Source organism: Peromyscus leucopus, chromosome 5 (genome assembly GCF_004664715.2).
Source record: "Peromyscus leucopus breed LL Stock chromosome 5, UCI_PerLeu_2.1, whole genome shotgun sequence".
NCBI classification, from domain to species: domain Eukaryota; kingdom Metazoa; phylum Chordata; class Mammalia; order Rodentia; family Cricetidae; genus Peromyscus; species Peromyscus leucopus.
The window spans coordinates 100,834,954-100,855,752 of NC_051067.1; the positions used below are offsets into that span (position 1 = coordinate 100,834,954).

At 36.4% G+C, this 20,799-nt stretch overlaps 1 protein-coding gene across 3 annotated transcripts in view; it reads right to left on the bottom strand.

Moving 5' to 3' along the window:
* Positions 1–20,799, bottom strand: part of Cdh8 (cadherin 8) — a 368,270-nt gene that overhangs the window by 236,599 nt on the left and 110,872 nt on the right. For all 3 annotated transcript variants that reach the window (XM_028890179.2, XM_028890178.2, XM_028890177.2), the window contains exon 3: positions 2,074–2,368. In XM_028890179.2, the coding sequence (XP_028746012.1) occupies positions 2,074–2,368 (295 nt within the window). The remainder of the gene's footprint in view (positions 1–2,073; positions 2,369–20,799) is intronic.

Genomic DNA, 20,799 nt, shown 5'->3' on the forward strand with positions numbered 1-20,799 from the left:
TATATGCCACATGCCTCCTACAGAGGCTCCAGGATCACTACAGAAGAGGGAACAGAAAGGTTTTAAAAGTCAGAGGTGATAGATGGCTACAAAGAAGTGGTGCCTTCTGGGCAGAGCAGGGCACAGATGAACTCACAGTGATGTGATACCATACAGAATGCCTGTGGAAGCTAACCTCAATCAATCCCAGCATCAAGAGGGAAGATAGGCATGAAGCTCCACCACTAAATGAGGAGATAGTGACAGTTATTGGCTGCAGGGAGAGAGGGGGTCAGTTTTCTTTAAAAGTATAACCCCGATAAGAAAAACAACAACAACAAAATTGACCCCTATCTTTCAAGTTTTATGTGGGGGTTCAGTGTGTAGTGGGACACAGAAAATTGTAAAAGTCTGGATCAGAAACATATAAAGAAAAGTCATAATTTTGGTTATTAATATTGTTTTTAGTGGTCTTCAGGACTCTACGTGAAAACATACAGAAAGCATGTGAGCATGTAGGCTATGGGCTTAATTAAGCAGACAGATGAAGCAGTTGTTGGGATTTTAAAGCTATCCACACAGAGCAAATGGCTGAAGACTTAGGCTGACAAATTAAAGGTAGATGGAAAAGAAAGAAGTTAGAGGGGTTGAAACAAGAAGAAAGAAAGAGTGAGAAGAGGGAGGAGGAGAAGAGGAGGGGGACGATGAAGATGAGAAGGACAAACAGGTAAAGGAGAAGAAGGGAGAAAAAAACAGAATGCAAACCGGTATGAGGAAAGAACAATAATCCCAATGAACAAACCATAGGAATAAGTGACTAAAAATGGGTATGTGACCAAATGTTGATTGGGCAGCTGATACCCCAGACTGAGCAACTAAAAGCAACTACCATGTCAAGATTGTACTGGCTATGTAAGGGACAAGGTGATATGTGTACCTAATAATTAGCAAAAAATTCATCCTTGAAATCCATCATCTTTGTGTTGACATTTTCCATCTATAACTTTCTTCCTGGTGTTTGTATCTGTGCCACGTTCCTGAGATACAGAACCTAGAAACAGGGTTTTTGATCCGAATCTCTGGCAGAAACTCTAATGTCAGATTGCGGAACTCTTTAAATAATGAATTCAGATTCCTGTAATCACTTAATCCTCGGTGTTTTTTTTTTCTGATATATTTTAAAAATCGGTTTTGTCACTTTTACTTGTGTCTAGTCTGTCTGTCTTTGCTGGTTACCTTCATCATTAAATGCAATTGGAAACAAACTAGGCTGTACATCGCATGTGCAGAAATGACATTTGTGATAGTGTGCTTTGAATTTGGCATCTTTCCTCCTGACCTGTCAGGGAAGAAAGAGATCTGAAAACTCTCCTTTTATCATAAATAGTCTGAGATTTGGTGGCTTGCATATCAAAGCTTGGGTTGAAGAATAGTTTAACAGATCTACAGGAGAGAGGAGTTAAAATCATATTCTGAAAAGCATTTTGCTTTGCTCTTTAGGTAATAAATGCATCAATGATTCAGAGAAAGGAGGAAGTGAATGGTAGTAGCAATAATTTGTACACACCATAAGGTTAAGGTAAATGAGCCATAAAAAGAGAAACTCATTGGTAAGCGTGACTGCATAATCCACTGTGGACTCTGCTCACTTGCTCAGGCCAGTATCTGCATGACTCTAGTCCTAAGTTGTTTTCTATGTCTCTGCGCACTACATCTGCATGTGAATATACACAAACAAATAATTAAACATGAAACAAATATCAATAGGATTATCTTGTCATGTTGGAACAAATCTTGATAAATCCGTCTCAGTAACAATACTTGCCTATGACAGGAATACAAATTTAGCCTATTGAAATACTGCTGTGTAAGGAGCAGTATTTTAATAAAACCACTCCTCTGTCACTTTCTATCACTAAGGGACTAAAGCTATTGAGCTGTGGAACGTAGGCCAAGAAAGGGGATTTGGAAATGCAAATGAGTGATAAGAAGGAAATAAATGTCTTTTATTCAGCATCAAACCACCCCTGATGCCGAGAGCTATTTGGAAAAAAATGACTCTTAACAGGTCTGCGAAATTGGAAGCATACATACCCAAAATGGACATCTCTGGCACAGTAGCATGATAAGGTCCATTGAGAAACTCTGGTGCATTGTCGTTGATGTCTTGAACTTTAATAATAAATTCAGAAGGAGGCTCAAGAGGTTTGTTTGTCTCCCAGTCCACTGCCTGAGCTGTTAATGTATACTCAGCCTTTTCCTCTCGGTCAAGTCTTTTTATAGCATGGATATCTCCAGTTATATCATTTATTTGAAAGATTGTCCCAGCTCCATCACCTGATAGGATATACTTGATTTTTTTGCTTCCAGGATCCAGGTCTGTGTGCAACTAAAATGAAAAATAGCAGTAGTTAGTTATGGAGATGGTTAAATTATTTTCTGAATGATTTAACTGACTCTTGCTTGTCAAACTGATTCTTTTACACTACCCCCTAAGTCTCTGCTAAGCAAAGTTGAACAAATAATATATAGTTTTATTTACAGCATGTTATGTTAAAGTGTAATGAACTTCACCAGTTCAGCTTTTACAAAGTGCTCAAATGTGTTTAATATGAACTCACATGGTTTCAAAAGGATGAGAAAAAATAGAAAACACAACATTTCATCTATACTTTTTTGACTAATTGATATACATAAACACTCATACACAGAATGTTATTTTTTACTGCCTTTTATGAAGTACAATGAGGCAGGAACCATAAGTCAGTTTTAATACAAACATCTCCTTAAATTTTGTTTAAATTGGTTGATATTTAGTATGAGATCCTAAAACTGGAGGGCCAACATGGCTCATAACCTCTGCAGGGTTCATATTTGATAAGGTCAGATGGAGTGGCCCAAGAGTTTAGATTGATTGATGCTATAGTTATGCAAAACAACAATAATAAAAAATCCAATGACTCAAATTATATAGTTAAGACTTTCGTTTCTTTCTTTACTTCTCAACGATTTTCCTAGTCCTGGAAATCATTCCACTTAATGATTATTAATGATAGTACACAGGAGCACATTTTCAAGCAAAAGAATGTAACTTCATGGAAAGTGACAGCTGTTCAAGAAGAATTCAAATCTATCACATATCACATCTATGAATGTTGACTGAACAAAACTTATAGTGTTTTAATATGAAGTAAGGTCTTGGCCTTACAGACATAGGTAGGTGCTGAGAAATGCAGAATCCCATGTTGAGAAGTCTTTTATTATTTTGTTCACACGAGGGAGTTAGGAATACTCTAATATGTTGCTTCCCCCATGACACTATGTAGACTACTGCTTTAAAAAATAAATTAATTTTAAAAAAGATATTAAGTTGATTATTGGGAACTGTTGAGATGGCTCAGCAGTTAAGAGCTATCTTGGACAAGATTCAGTTCCTAAGCTTTCAATGGTGGATCACAACCACCTATAACTCCAGGTCCAGGGAATCTGATGTCCCCTTTTAGCATTCCATGGGCACCGTGCATGTAAGTTGTTCATGCATGTACACATAGACAAACAGTCACACACATAATGTAAATTTAAATAAGTGCATGCTATTTTAGAATCTTGCATTTGTAAAAGAAATTATATAATTAACATTGTGAAATAATGCTTAGATGCACATATTTCTGTTTAACTCTCTTATTTAACTGTCAATAGAGTCCTAATTTTTTTGCACCTAGAGATATAAAGTATTTTTTCCTTAAACAAGTAGGTGTGTTGTCGAAAGAAACTCCTACAAATTCAAAAGGCATTGTGTGTTCCTGGGATTCCTTTTAATCAGAACAGGCTCTATCGCTTTCTTTTCCAATTTGAATTGTATTTAGCGCTTCAATAAATGAAAAGAAAAGATTATGAAAAAGACATAAAATAGCAACAAAGAACCTAAATGCATTGAGATCTCCTGTTTTAACTTTGAATATTTTTAAAAGTTGAGGCATAAGATTACATCAAATATTTATTGAATCTCAAAGTGTATCCCTTTCATTTATTGTATTAAATTTATGAGCAAGAACAAATATTGAAACGCCACTTTATCTTAATGAATGTAGGATTATAATTCATTAATGTGATATTAATCCTAATTTATGAGCATTTTAATTTATGTGCATTTTAACATTTCCATTAGCATTTTTATTAAAAAAAGAACATTTGAATAATATATCATTCATAGAGGCTTCTGTTCATAAAGCAGCCATTCTGAGGACAAGGGGATACTCATATATATCACTCTGATCCATGGTTTTTTAAATTAACAAATAAACCATACAAATTGGCCTTATTGTTATTTTTGCTAGAAATTATTTCAGCCATAGTTTCTTCCTAAATACCAATAGCATCTTTTTAATAAATTGTATTATGATACTAGGTTTCATGATCACTTGTATCTAAAAATAAGAAAAATGAAACAAAAAGCAGAGGAAAATTTTTCCTTAAGAATAAACACAGTGGTAAAATTTAGTTCTTTTTTAATAATCTTTTCTGTGGAGATTCACATATTTTTGGGCTTCATTTATTCTAGGGATATAACAATCAACCAGCCTAATTCATTTTAGAACTGAGATAATGTATCAATCTAAAAATATTTAAATATAAAAGCATCCATATTGAGTATGAAATAGCTGAAACCATTTTCATTCTATAAGTTCTTCAACTCTGTTCAACTGTTATTCCAGATATAAGTCAATTTGCAGCCAAATGTAAACAACTTGCGCAGTTGAAATGGTTCAAGCGGGCAAAGACACTTGCCATCAAGCTGGAAATTTTGAATTAAAATCCTGGAACCAGCTTTATATGAGTGAGAATTGTTGAGACCAAGGTTGGATAAATCACAGGGACAAATAGCCAAATGAATGGAAACACATGAACTATGAACCAATGGCTGAGGGGCCCCCAACTGGATCAAGCCCTCTGAATAGGTGAGACAGTTGATTGGCTTGATCTGTTTGGGAGGCATCCAGGCAGTGGGACCGGGTCCTGTGCTTAGTGCATGAGTTGGCTGTTTGAAACCTGGGGCTTATGCAAGGATTCTTGGCTCAGCCTGGGAGGAGGGGACTGGACCTGCCTGTACTGAGTCTACCAGTTTGATCTCAATCCTTGGGGAAGTCTTTGCCCTGGAGGAGATGGGAATGGGGGGGGGTAGGCTGGGGGGAAGGGGAGGGGGCGGGAGTGGAGAGAACAAGGGAATCCCTGGCTGATATGTAGAATTAAATTATATTGTAAAATAAAATAATAATTTAAAAAAAGAAAGAACCTTATGGTAATTGTCTTCTGACTTATACTTGTGCCCAATAGGACACAAAGATGTACACACACACACACACACACACACACACACACACTAAAATGTTTATATGTATAAAAAAATAAAGTGACTTTTGCTTAAAGTATTCTAGGAAAGACTGGAGAAACTTAACATTACATGCATTCTGTTCTAGTGGCCTTTTCCTGTCGACTTGACACAACCTAGAGAAACCTGAGTAGGAATTCACAATTAAGGGACTGACTTTATCAGAATGGCTTGTTAACAAGCCAGCAAGTAGCATGCATGCAAAGTTCCTGCTCCAGGACGATGTTGAGTTCCAGCCCTGACATCCCTCCATACTGGACTGTAACTTGTAACTGAAAGTTTAAGCTAAATAAGAACTTTCCTCTCCTAAGTTGTTTTTGGTCGTGGTGTCAGTCACAAGAACAAAAATTAAACAAGGACAGAAACTGGTAACAGAGAAGTGGATGCTACTGTGACGATCTTGACTGTATTGTTTCCAGAGGATTATGGAATACTTTGTGCTGGGAAATTGTCCAGATCTTATTGAGTTGTCCTAGCGGGAGCTTGGATGGTATGAGTGCTGAGGAAAGAGGGACTGTGGAGGCCTGGGCTTTTGTCATGTATGTCCTGATCAGACTGAGCTAAAGACTAATCACTGATTCACAGGAGAAAGGTACCACAGGGGTCAAACCTGTGTTTCACTGGACATTGGAATGCTAAACAAGCTGCAGCTGAAAAATCAGCTGTGATTCACAAGAGATTAGCACTCTATGGGTGAAAACTTCTGTGCTTCACTGGGAAACTAAGAAAACATTTTCTCAGGATCGGTATTCAGAAACTAGTCCAAGAAGAGTAGGCTGTGTCTCCAGCTGGAAGCTGAACATGATAATGTATGAGTCCCCACATGGTCCTCATTTGGAACATGCAAGATCAAGGGGGTCATGGAGAGCTTATGAAACCTAACATTGTGTGGTAGAGTTGGAATCCCCATGGAGAGCTCATGGCGAAGATATGCTTCATTTACAATGGAGACCCCACGATTTTTGGATATCTGTAATGGATAGTAGCAGGTATGAGCTGGAGCTGGCCTAAGCATATGAGACAACTATGTGTGGATGATGATGGAAAAGGTGGAGTAGTGGGACTATCTTAGACATTTAGAGTTAGAAGACAATACAGTAAGTGAGTCGTACATGTTATACATTGAGCTATAGAATTTAGGCTTACACTGCTACATCTTAGTTTTGTTCAAGTGTGGTTGTTTTTGTACTCCAGTTCTTCCCCTTTGCAATAAAAGAAAAATATAAATTTTTTTGTATTTGTTTTATAGGAGCTCACTTTTAAAAGAGACTGGACTTTTTTTTAGATTTTTTAAATTCATTTTACATACCAATCAAAGATTCCCCTCTTCCCTCCTCCTGCCCCTCCAGCCTCCCCCTCCCAACCTATTCCCCATTTCTTCCTACAAGAAGATAAGACCTCCCATAGGGAGGTACATTTAGTAGTGGCAGGTCCAATCCCCTACCCCTGCTTGAAGGCTGTGCAAGGTGTCTCATCATAGGTAGTGAACTCCAAAAAGTCTGCTCATGCACCTGGATAGAGGGAAACATCATGGGGATAGGGAGAAACCAGGTGCTAGGGAAGTTTCCAGGAATCCCCAAGGATGACCCCAGCTTACATTGCTAGCAATAGTGGAGAGGGTGCCTGAACTGGCTTACCCCAGTAATCATATCAGTGAATACCCTAACTGTCATCACAGAGCCTTCATCTAGTAACTGATGAAAGCAGATGCAGAGATCCACAGCCAAACATCAGGCCCAACTCCAGGAATCCAGTCAAGGAGAGAAAAGAGAAATTCTATGAGCAACAGCAGTGAGATGGGGCATTTTAAAGAGACAGTGGACTTGTAAAAATATTTGAAATTTTAAAGCTTGTGTTGTGTTATGCTATAGCATCATATATATTATATTCTGATATTAAAATGAGGCCTTTGCATATCTCTCTCTCTCTCAGCTCTCTCTATATATATATCACATGCGTACACATTCATACACACAAAAACATGCAAAAACACCAAGTAAGCAATTTGACATTATAACAAAAAAGTTTGTGGGTATACAAAAAAAGCAATTGATAGAAAGAGACAAGACACATGGAATGCTGAGTCTGGCCCTCAGGGTAGTGGCAAGGGGCAGTTACAAGCTACTATTTTTTATATTCTTTCCCATGTGTTTGTTGGATCCTAAACACTTAAAGCAATGATTCTATCCATCATTTCATCCCACCGACATGAGTTAGTGATGCTAAAGACATCCCAAGTGTACTAAACTTTCACAGTTGTGCATAATCTGGACGTGTGAACATTGCCTTTCTCAGGGGCTACTTTTGCTAACTGGAGCATAATAAGGCCCACATGAAAATCAGCCTAGATGGATAAGACCCCATGGGCTTAGTATGGCACAGGACTACATTATATTTTGTATTAATAAGCATATAGAATGCACCCTAAACTATTTCATGTATTATCTTAGAAACAGGTAATGAACACGGTCTCTGCTCTCAGGGTCTCAGTTTGTGGGAGATAAACCAGAACAAAAACCTGAGGGGAAGTATAATAATTACTATTGTGTTGTTTTTGTAGTTATGTTGCTATTGTTTGAATAAATGTTTTCCCCATGGGCTAGTACAATGAATGATTGGTTTCCATATGGTGACAAATCAGAGCCTTGGGAAGGCTCTGGAAACTTCAATAGAGGGATCTATTTGAAGGAAGAGGACCTGATATCATTTTCAAATGCAGAGTGCAGAGAATGGAGGACTTGACTGGCTCGCAGGCTGCCACACATCCATCATCATGAGTTGCTGACCAAGCATGGGGCCAAACAATCATGGACTGAACCCTTTGAGAGTATGAGTCTAAACAATGCTGGCCTCCCTTATGTGGTCTATGTCAAGCACTATGTCATAACAATGCAAAAAGAGCATATATATATATATATATATATATATATATATATATATATATATATACCAAGGATTTTCTGTATGGTAAACACTTTGCCAGTAACTCCACCTGCTGTTGCAGCAAACCTGAGAATACTCCTCCATTTTTTGGAAGTGTACAAATTGTCCAATATGCAGAGGTGATCACAGTCTTTTACATTAAGTCTTCAATTTCAGAACCATGCCAGGGCTGCTCATGATGGAGCTGAATCATGAGAACTGGCATCATTGCACTCTCATCGTCTTCCATATATTTGCATGACACCTCCCAATTAAAAGACAAGTTTATGCTGTAAGATTCGTGGGAAGATGCATTTGCATTTCATTCTCCTTGGCATTCCCTTTACCTAGTAATGTGTTTGTCATGTTGTTGGAAGCTCAATAAATATTTGTGGAGTTCAGTGAATGTAAAGGAAGAAAAAAAAGAACAGCTTCCATTTTATTTTAAAACAGTGGTTTAAAGATGGAATTGAAAGAATTTAGAAAAGTTAAATCCAGGGACTTAAATGTTATCTGTGGTAAACATGAGCTTTTGGGCATCCCCAAATATGTCTTCAAATTTTGATGCCAACATAGGAACTATGACAGATAAGTTAATAGAAGAGTAAGTGGATTACTAGAGAGTACTGTGTAATGGATAAATTAACAGATGAGTAACAACTGCTGATTGTGTCATACTTGGCCTTTATCATTCTCAGAATTGGAGTAAGAACATAGATTCTTCTTATGATTTTATTGTGAGAAAAGAAAATCTCCTCTCTTCTTTCATAGGCTTCTCTATGACCATAAGTTAATTCGATACATAGAACCTAGGGTAAATTATTTTCTGTTAGTATTAATTTAGGACAAAATTTTGTAACAGTTACCAGATAGAATTATTCTAGGACATTTTGACTACATCTTCTCAAATGAGATGAAGGCTGAGATTGAGTACATAGTTAAAATCACATCCTTAACTGAAAATCAGGTATCCTTGAAATCACAACTTATTTTAAAATTCTATACAATCCAAATGGGGGACATAGAAATGTGTCTCTGAATTATTATTTTCTTCCTAGAAAATATAAAAGTTATGGGGAGAAAATCAGCATCTAATTAGAATCTAAGATTTCACAGGGGGTTACTGGCAGCAGACATCACTGCTGTTTATGGATCCTAGTTTTACATGAATGTTATCTAACAAAAGGTTAACAAGCTCAGCACTCTTGAATCACATTACGTGATAGACTATCTTCTCAGGATCTAGCATAGTGCCTGCTGGGTAGAAACTGGGCTATGAACTATCAATTCATCTGTGAATGAATTATAATCCATTAATCACAATCATTCCACATTAAGATAGTACCAATTTGACACAATATGTGTTTGGCCTGAATATTTGAGATGATAACAATGTAAAACTTCAGATACATGCATAGACTGCTGTGAGAGTGACTGTGTGGGTTAGGAAAAAGAATAAGAGGAGCAATGAGTTGTTTTCATGTTTCTAGGCTGTTTTCCTGAAAGCTCAAGAGTTATTATCAACTTTTTTTTTATTCTAACTTCTGATCTAGGCCTCTTGTGCTCAACAGACCATCTTCCAAAGGTTGCTGGAACAGCAGCATTCTAATGAATCCCTGTAATTATAATAAAAAGAACTGGACAGTCACTTGATGCTTGGGTCTGATAAGCAAATAAAACATGCATGATGATTCTGCTGACAAACAGGACAGACAGGACATGAAACAAAGGACTACTGATTTTTGCCAAAACAAATATGGTTATGGCTTTATCAAAAGGCATCTTCTGAGGCTAGGACAATATGGTACCATCCCTGAAGTGGCCTTCGCAATCTGGAAAAGGGACAGTGCCCTTTTCTTCGAAGGCAGCTGAACAGGCAGTGGGCCGATGGCTTCTGATGTGCAAGGGGACAGCAGCTGAAACAGTTATTCTTGAAGAGTAATTAAGGTCATGCCTCTCAATAGTAGAATGGCAATTAATAGAGGGATGTGGAGAAGGGGATGCTGAGATGAAGCCACATACACACATAGCCAAGAAGAATGGACAGCTGAATTCAAAAAACATCAACAATTTCCAGAATTTAAAATCCTGAATCATGACATGACACTAGTGGAATTCAGGTGTTTCCAGTATATAGACTGCTCTCACTCAATGTGAGGTTGAACTGTTGACCTTGTGTACATCCTACTTCACAAATGAGTCTGTCAGATATGCTAAGCCTATAGGCTGAAGATGATGCCCCAACACTGCGGAGAAACCTCAGATGACTGTCCAAGCAGCTGGATGTTTCTGTCAACTCACAATTTTTTTGGAAGTTGCTTGCATGTACTTCCTGTTTTTATTTTTGTTAGCTAATAGTATTTCCTTATTGGGTATCTGAGGGAGTTGAAGATTAGTTAGTTATAGTTGAAGATTAATTAGGATAGAAAATGAATTAGATATAATAGGATAGATAATGGAATTATTTTCTCTGAATTTGTCAAATACAAATGAACTAGACATTGTTTAGGTATTTATTACTTGTATATATTGTATATAGTTATTGTACTTTTGTATTTAGTTTTTCATATGTTAGTTATAAGATTTTTCTTTTTTTCTTTTTATTAAAATAGAAAAGGGGAAATATGGTGATATTTTATTTGTGTTAAAATGTTATTTGTATTTTAATAAATAAAGTTGCCTGGGGGTCAGAGCTATTAGCAAGCCATAGGAAAGCCAGGTGGTGGTGGCATACACTTGTAATCCCAGCACTTGGTAGGCACTTGGTAGGTAAGTCTCTGTGTGTTCAGGGATACAGCCAGCATTGGATACACACACCTTTAATCTCAATACCAACCATAGAAGACCTGGACGTCTATACAGACAGGCCATGACAAGGCGGTCATGTGGTTGGGTTTACAACCAATGAGAAGGCAGAACAGAAACTCTATATAAAGACTTTAATACAGGAAGTAGCTCTGGTTCAGAGAGGTAGGACCACCGCAGGAGGAAGAGTAAGCTTTTAGCTCTTAGCTCTGACCTCTTGGCTTTCTTCTTTGCATTGGTTCTGTGTTTCTTATTTAATAAGACGGTTGGTTACATCTACATGATTCAGAGTTAAGTAGAGCACCCTGTGATGGTGACAGGTACAGCAAAGCAGAGAAGATGTCATACTGGGTAGTATATTGAGGGAAATATACTCATTTGTTGTTCTAATACTAAGTAAATATAAATAATGCAAATTACTTTTCATTTAGTCAACCAATTGATAAAAAATTGTAGAATTAAATTACATAACAAAACAATGTAATGGCCATAAAAATATGCTAAGATTTTAGCAAACAACAACTTGGGGTCAGGTAATTATTCCTCCCATGACATAGTATCAGGAGATATAAGCCCACAGAAATAAAAAAAAAAAAAATCTCCAAGGAATTCTGAGATAAACCAATTTGCCCTTGAATTTGCCTTAAGAATTGAAAGGATAAAGAAGAAATGTCTCATAACTCAATGAAAAAGACCACGATATGTATCCTGTGTCCTTCGTTGTTGTGATAAACTGCTTTGAAAAAAAAAAAAACAAGCAAGTACATGAAGCACTGTATCTATACTGAAGTGTAAATTATATTTGCTTCAGGAAAACAAGGCAACACACTCAGGTTTCTCAGTTATTTACATTAGATAATGTGTAGCACTCCGACGACTCAAGCACATACCCTTCATATTCTGTTTCATCTTCCAATGTGAATAAGGTTTGACCTAGCCATGGGGACTGGTGCCCAGAGATTTGGAAAATTAGAAGTAAGTCCAAGTGAAGTGATATTTTGTACTGTGTGCAGCTGAGAATGCAGCAGAAAAAGGAAGTTATTGCTTTTGCTATTCTTAAAGAGTAAGTTTCACAAAAACAGGTCATCTGTATGTATTAGTCACGTTATAACCAATAGTATGCATTGTATCTGGTGCATACTGAGAGCTGATGAGCACCAACATAATTTATCTGCATAGGGGAAATCATAATTTCCTACAACTTGTCAATGATATAATATATATATATAATTTCAATGATATAAATATAAAATGTGAAGGCTCACTTGTTACTACTAGATTGATTTTTCTTAAGTTGAATCAATTAATAAATGACAGACCAGACGAAACCCAATGAAGTCCATTTAAAATCCTACATATTTTAGAAACTTCTGTAAATAACTTCAGGACAACATAATTGGTCAGTCTGGAGTAAATAAATGAGAACTTGACAGTGGTGCTGGAAGTGCTGGAGGTAAAGTACAATAGGAAGTGCATGTGTCTTGTATGCATAAGGGGCAGATTTGAACACCTATACCAAATTATTTTAAACAACAACAATTAAAAAAAGTAAACAATGGAGAGATCACCATGGTTTAGAAATAGACAAACAGATAGATAGATAGACAAACAGATCGACAGATAGATAGAGATATACAACACAATCTTCAGATTAATCATCCTGTAAAAGTGTGAAAAGAAAAATGCACAGAACTAAAAGAAATGTGCCACGCTAGTAATTACAAAGGAGTGGTACTGCCAAGGATAACCTACTAAAACTGGCATTCATGAGGGAAATCTGCTCCCGTTTCGCTTCTGGATCACAGATCTTCAGATCTACAAACATCATGTGCCATGTCTATTGCAAACCTACTGCTTTTTGCTTAACTCCAATAAGATTCACAAGCTTCTCTTTGTGTGTCTCTCTCCTTCCTTTCTTTCCTCCCTCCCTTTTACTTATCTCCTTCCTTCCCTCCTTCCCCCTTCCTCTGTCTGTCCTTCCCTCTCTCCCTTCTTTCTTCTTCCTTATTTCTTACTTAATATTTTCCTTTGGAAAAAATAGACCAAATGGCAATGCATGGATACAAACACATATTGACACAGTCTAGAGAATATTTGAGTTAGTGCAGTGACCCAAAAGTTTTGCAGAGTAAGACATATAGACAAGCTAAGTTGGTGCAAAAGTATTCACTTTAATGGAATACAGAGAAAGGTAAGTGGAATAATATATTCTGTAGTAATAGTAAATAATTAAACTTGTTTATTTTATTAAAAGTGCATTTAAAATTACCCCAGGAATGCTCAAAATCTAGGTTCTCTTTTCTTTTGGATAGTAGATGGATTATCAAATTGTAGTATTTAACCAGGAAATCATAAAAAGTAAACTAACAGAAACTATTTTTTTTGTCATTTTTAAGCAGTTATTTATTTTACTAAATGTTGACAACATAATTAAACTTGTGTTCCATCTGTGGATGTAAAATATGTTTCATTTCAGAAACTCTTAAGAGAAATGGGAATGGAAATTATCACTCTTTATTTGTGCCTTTTTAAACTAGTCTCTACTTAGCTATTTTTATGGTGCATCCAAGTGTCTTGTTGCCAAGGCTGTGTACTACTATGATCAGAGCTAGTGGAGGATATTTTGATACATGGTTTTACCTACATGCTAATAACAGCTTGGATCAAGAATCAGTTCTTATAAAATTAAAAGCCAATAGTTTTATCTAACATAACCAGATATTGGGAGTGACAGTCCAGAGTATGTGTTCTAGAATGAGCATATAATAAATAATAGAACTAGGTAGAAACAAACTATAAGACAGTGGGGAATTTGCTTAACCTTTGCAACAGTTGGTTTCCTTATTTTCAAAATAAGGAAATTTAACAGTAATACCCTTTAAAGTTTCTAGAATGATTTAAATGGACAGTGTATATAAGGCAATAAAGCCAGAATATCTTCCAAGATCAAAGAAATTCAAATAAAAATACAGAGAGCTAATGTATCTTTAGGCAACATAAAGATATTCTCTGATTACCTGCACATTAACCCCCCCCCAAAAAAAAAACAGTTAGAAAAACATTAAATCTGAAAATTCAACACAGAGAATCTTAATCACAGTAAAATTTAAAACATAACTTATGAAACTTGTATTAACTTATTTGTGAGTTTGAGTAAGAGATGGAAGGGAGCATACATGTACACGTAGAACTGAGGGAACCATTTTTCAGGAGTCAGTCTTTCCTCTCCATCATGGGTTCTGGGCATCAAACTCAGGTTTATGTGGCAAGTGATTTTACCTTCTGAGTAATCATACTGGCCTAAGAATGTAAATTCATGAGCTGACTGAGCTCAGCTTAACCCTAGCTCATATTGGTCATCTTGCTTGAGTGGATAAGAGAGAAATAGTAAAAGCACCAGTATTACTGAAAACACATTAACATGAATGGATGAAAACATGAATGAGTTAATAGAGGGCTAGATAGATGAATAGATGAACTGTATGATAACATTATTCAAAGGAAAAATGTAGGTAGATGAATGATTTAATTGATAAATCCATAGGAGACATTAAAAATAGGTAAAGGGATATCTAATAGAATACTACTCTCAACTTACATTTATTTTCTAACTCAACCTGAATATTTTGAATTTATAAGTAAATGAACACATTAAAGAAATAATGAACAAGTAAGTTGTAAAGGCCCCACATTTTTTTCCACTAAAAGATTAATGCTGTTTCAAAACATTATTCCTCACTGGGTTGGTGGTGGCACATGCCATTAATCCCAGCACTCAGGAGGCAGAGGCAGGCGGATCTCTGTGAGTTCAAGGCCAGCCTGGGTTACAGAGTTAGTTCCAGGAAAGGCACAAAGCTACACAGAGAAACCCTGTCTTGAAAAACAAAAACAAACAAACAAAAAACTACCACTATTTCTCAAATTATATAAAAGTAAATAGTTATTTTGATTTTAAATTTGAGTGTTAATTATAAGTGATACTTACATAAAGATCTTTGATAAATATTTAGCTTTCAACAAACTAATGTCTCTTTTCATGAAAATCTCATGTGTATGTGTTTATATGAAAATGGATATATAACATGTGAATATGTAGAAAGATAGACAAGTGTAAAGAGAGATAGAAATAGAAACAATTAAGATAGAATTAAAAATGTCCATTTATCTCCTCAAACAATTACAAAAAACTAAATTCAATATATTAATCTACAATATAAAATAATGATGAGATAAGATGAAAGCACCTAGGAAGAGAATCTCAAAGGTCTTTATGACTCAAAGAACTTGTGTAACCAGACAGTTAGTAACAGGAGTTTGAAATCCCGACATAGATTTATAACATAGAAGTCACAATTGCTGTCTAAATAGCTTCTCCTTGTTATGCAAATAAGTGATAAGGGCAGGGTAGGAGGGTACAAGTAATGCCTTGTTCTTAACTTCTAGAGAATTCAAGGAACCTGTGGTTACAACAGTGCTGTGACCTGGGAAGAACCCACAAGTGAAGTTATATAAAAGGAGATACATAAAACTAAAGTTTCCTTTTAGTCACAGAAGAAAGGTGTATGGTGATATTTTATTTGTACTGAAATGTGATTTTAATTTTATGTTAATAAATAAAGTTGCCATGGGGTCAGAACTATTAGAGCCATAGCAAGAGCGTGATGGTTAGAAGAGCTAGGTAGATTTCTGTGTGTTCAGGGATACAGCCAGTATTGGAGACATATGCCTTTAAGACCTGGAGGGCGGTACTTACAGGCAGTGATGAGGCAGTCATGTGGTTGGGTTTAGAACCAATGAGAAGGCAGAACAGAAAGACTATTTAAACACAGACAAACAGGAAATAGCTCTCTCCCGGGGAAGTTAGGAGCACTGCAGGAGGTAAGATTTTATCTCTGAGCTCTGACCTCTCGGCTTTCTCTTTTACATTGGCTCTGTGTTTCTTATTTTAATAAGACGATTGGTTACATCTACAAAGGTGCAACCTTAGAAAATCACTTTTTTATGATATCTTAAAACCTGATAATGAGTTCCCTATTTCTACTCTCCCATAGTTTGAGGAACATATCCTGTTGGACAAAAATTCAACTTTAAACAAAATAGTAACACTTTTGAGTTTCTGTCACAGCTTCTCAACAGGAGGATAAATGGGTTTATACATAGTGAACAGAACCACAGTGAGTGAGAAGAGTGTAGATAAAGTGAGTAGTTTAATTTAAATTTGGTACAATGTCTTGCTATGTACTTGGGCTCATTCCAAACTTGTAGTTCTCCTTTCTCACCCTCTGTAGTTCCACAGTTACATCATGCCACCAAACTCAGCTGAGATAGCTTTCTTAGCAAAAGCTAAGATGAATAAAAATCAAATGAAGGGGTAACTAGCTTGAGATAAATATCATTACTTTCATATAAAAGAAGAATGAAGGACCTGGATAGAATCACAACTACCAGACATGAACTTGAATGAGTATTTCTTTTTGCTCTTGTCAGTTCTTCTTGTTAAAAAGCTACTAACAAGGCCACTAACACTATCATCAAAAGGCTCAAATTGTTATAAATATAACAAGTAAATGAAAGTTTTGTTGTCAATATTTGTTTTGTTTATTAACATTATTAAGTATCATTATGATTACAGTACAGAATGGAAAATAAATCATAAAAATATCATCAAATTATCAGACTTAGGTGGTAGCTACAGGTTCCATGTATGCTTGTTTAGATTTGTGCATAAGAGACACACATCCGTGAACATGTATATTTTGTACCTCTTTCTAAACCAATAACTCAGCCAATAATTGCTAGGCTCTAGATGGAAGAAGAAACAAAAAGAAAAGGGAGAAGAGAAGAAAAGGGAAGAGGAGAGGAGAGGAGGGGAGGGGAGGGGAGGGGAGGGGAGGGGAGGGGGGGAGGGGAGGGGAGGGGAGGGAGGGGAGGGGAGGAGGGGGGGGGGAGGGGGGGAGGGGAGGGGAGGGAGGGGAGGGGAGGGGGAGGGGAGGGGGGGAGGGGGGGGGGGAGGGGAGGGGGAGGGAGGGGGGGGGGAGGGGAGAGGAGAGGAGAGAGGAGAGGAGAGGAGAGGAGAGGAGAGGAGAGGAGAGAAGAGAAGAGAAGATGACAAAACAGAACAACCAACCAAATGAAAGATCACAATTCAATATGGAAAAAAAAGAAAGAAAGATAACAATTCAAAGAGAAAATGCTCATATTGTCTTAAACTACAAAACATTGCTAGAAATATATATGTGCCATTATTGAATATGATTTCAATATTGTTTGAAATTATGGTATTTTTTATTACTAATCTGAAATAAAATGATAATTTTATTCCACCATTATAGGAATCTTTTCCTTCAAAATACTTGTATGAAACCTTCAACTTGCTTTATCAGAAGAGGATCATGTGAAGATAGGAGCTTTGCAAAAGTTATTAAATTGAAATATGACCATTAAATTGACTCTGACCCCATATGACTGGTATCCTCATCAGATGAAATCTAGACATGTAGGGAGACACCAGGATAAGATAGGCACACTTCCAGATAGGACAAAGATAACATGAGAAAGTGATCACATGAAAGTCATGAGTAATGCCTCATAGGAAAGCAAACTTGTTGGCAGCTTGGGTATGGACTTTCTAGTATCCATAATTACAGGACAATAAATTTGTCTTTCATTAGCCTTCTTCCCTGAGAAAGTTTGTCATGTCTGTTTTACCAAAATAATAAAGGCCTCTAAAGCATACTAGCCATATACCAATCAGTATCTTACTGATATAAAATGGCAGCAAAAACTTTCAGGTACATTTTTCAGAGACAGAAGTCATGGTTTTTTGAGAAGGAATATCCTTCTTAAAGAATGCCTGAGAACTAACATTCAAGAATCGGTAAATAAATCATTTTTCCTATGACCTAATCTTTGATGATATAACTAATTGAGGTGCTCAGATGGGGAGATTATTCTGAGTTAAGTTATCACACAGATCCCTAAGAGAAAAGTGTGACTCTTCTCTTTGGTCACTGGCCTGTGGAAGAGTGGTCACATTAAGGCAACCTTGCAAACTAAAGATGTAGAGGTAGGTCCACTAGCCAAGTGCAAGAGAAACAACTCCCTCTAGAGATTACAGAAAACAACAGAGCCTAGTCAAGCATCTTTATCATGTCCCAATGAGAACTGGATTGAGAAAATGTAAGATAATAAATTTAAGTCACTGAATTTGTGAAAACTTTTCCCCAAAACAGAGAATAAATGAATGATTTGCTATCAATACTGTGATGGAATCAAGGAAAGTGTTTTCATTTCAAGTGGCTAAGAATGTTGAATGTACCCTATACACTTTTCTGTTTGGTAATGTAAGAGAAAGGATACTGGATTGCCTTTGGGAAGTTTGCTAGTACAAATAGCCTCTGAATATTGAGATGCATCCTCCCTGTTTGCACAGCTATTTGACATTTTCAATATACTTCCATGGAGACTCCTTAGAAAATATACACAGCCAAGTTACCAGTCAAAGGAGTAACCTATTCATTTTATTACATAACAATTTCCTCAAGGATATTAATTGAAAGTGCCCTGCATCAAATAGTCTAAATTCTTTTCTCTTTTATCTCATCTAATTTTCACAAAAGGCCCTGTTCTTTGATTTTCATAGTTCAAAAACTGTGGTTTGGAATCTAAACAGTTGCTCAATATCTCATACATGCAATCCATGGTAAAAATGATTCAAACCAAAGTCTATCTGCTAAACAAGCTCTTATTTATTTTATAATTTTAATCTATTGTGCTAAAACCAAACACAGGCCAAAAAAAAAAGTTTCTAACACCGATGTAATCACTGCTCACAAAATCAAAAATTAATCAGTAGGTATTTTCTTTTTCTTTTCTTTTTTCCTTTGGTTTTTCAAAACAGGGTTTCTCTGTGTAGCTTTGATAAAAGGCTTGCGCCCCCACCTCCCAGTGTTTATTTTTTTTAACATATATTTCACATATTACTTGTTTGAAAATTGGGCTCTTGTGGGAATTACTTGAAGGCAAGTATCATTAACTCAGTGGCATGGCATAAAAAAACAGAGTCTTAGATATCATGATCCCTAGAAACCTGTAATACTTGGTTAACATATCAGAGTTCAGGAACTTCAACTCTCCTGAGAAAAGTAGACTAATGGTAGAAACTTTCCAAGGCCAGGGGCTACAATAAGAGAATGGGGTAGAGGAAAGTGTCCACTGCCAAGAGAGAAGCTTCGGGAAAATCTAGAAAGGCTAAGGGATAGAGTTCAAGAGGCATGACAGAAAGTTTACAGAAAACTGACAAAATGGACAACTCTTAAATATATTTTGCAAACCAGACTCTAACTCAGCAAATAATCTACTCAAATACCCATATATAAATACCTTTTAAAAAACTCAATACAACTTTTCTTTGTACAGTATGCAATTGCCTAAAATAATTGCTATAACTTGAAGCTGTTCTACAAAGGCCCCCTTGTTAAAGATTGTTTCTAGCTCTGAGAGGAATCACTGATGGGTGAGTAGAAATATGCCTTATAAAGGGATATTAGGATCTGTGTTATTTAGACTTTCGTTGTTGTGTTGAAGTAACTAAAAAAAGGAAAGAGAGAGAGGGAGGGAGGCAGGGAGGGAGGGAGGGAGGGAGAGAGAGAGAGAGAGAGAGAGAGAGAGACAGAGACAGAGACAGAGAGAGACAGAAAGAAAGAAAGAAAGAAAGAAAGAAAGAAAGAAAGAAAGAAAGAAAGAAAGAAAGAAAGAAAGAAAGAAAGAAGTAAAGAAATAAAGTAGGGATTTATTCTGGCTAGTAGCTTCAGAGATTTCATTCCATAGGTATTTGGTATTTGGCCTCATCAATATGGCTCTGTGTTGGGGAAGAACATCTAGTAGAGAGGGCACTGAGTAGCGGAGTTGCTCACACCAAAGATGTAAGAAAGCAGTAAAAAAGAAGTAGCCAGGATAAAAATACATCCTTTAATGCACAGCCATATAGTATACTTCCTCTAAGTTACACTTTCTACAGTTCCCAATAGTCAACTTGTATTTTAAGTCCATGATTAGATTATCTTACTGGTGACTCATGATGGCCGAGCTCTTACAATTCATTCACTGTCTGACAGCAGCACCTAGAAACATTGCTTCCATTGAGGACCAAGCATTTAGAACATGATCATTCAAGAGATGCACTTCATATCTAAAGCCATACTGCAATCCATTGTGTTTCCTCTTTCTCTTTTTCTAGCTCCCCTAAGAATAGCCTCCTCCACTATGAAGCACTGCAACCCCACAGGAAAAAGCTACCTGGCCGATAACCTGTAAACTGAAACCTCGGAAACCATGAGTGAACACAAGCTTTTCTGATTTTTAAATTATCAACTTGGCTATTTGTTTTTTCACAGAAATATAGGAACAACATGGTTAAGGAACATACTGGATGCATCATATCAAATTTTGAATGAAAAAAACTCTACCATACTTTGTCTTCTTACTAGGTCTATATGTTCAAGATAAAGAACTATAAGCTCATGTATTTTTAGAATTCTTCCATTCATTCTGACTATAAGAAAGTAATATTATATTTTGTCTGATGATTCTTCTAAATACCTCTTTTTTTTTTTCAGATATCCTGGTTTTATCTGACAGAAAACTTTAGAATTGTACCGCAAAAGCAAAAGATATCATGTCAGGACAGGATAGGGGATCACATT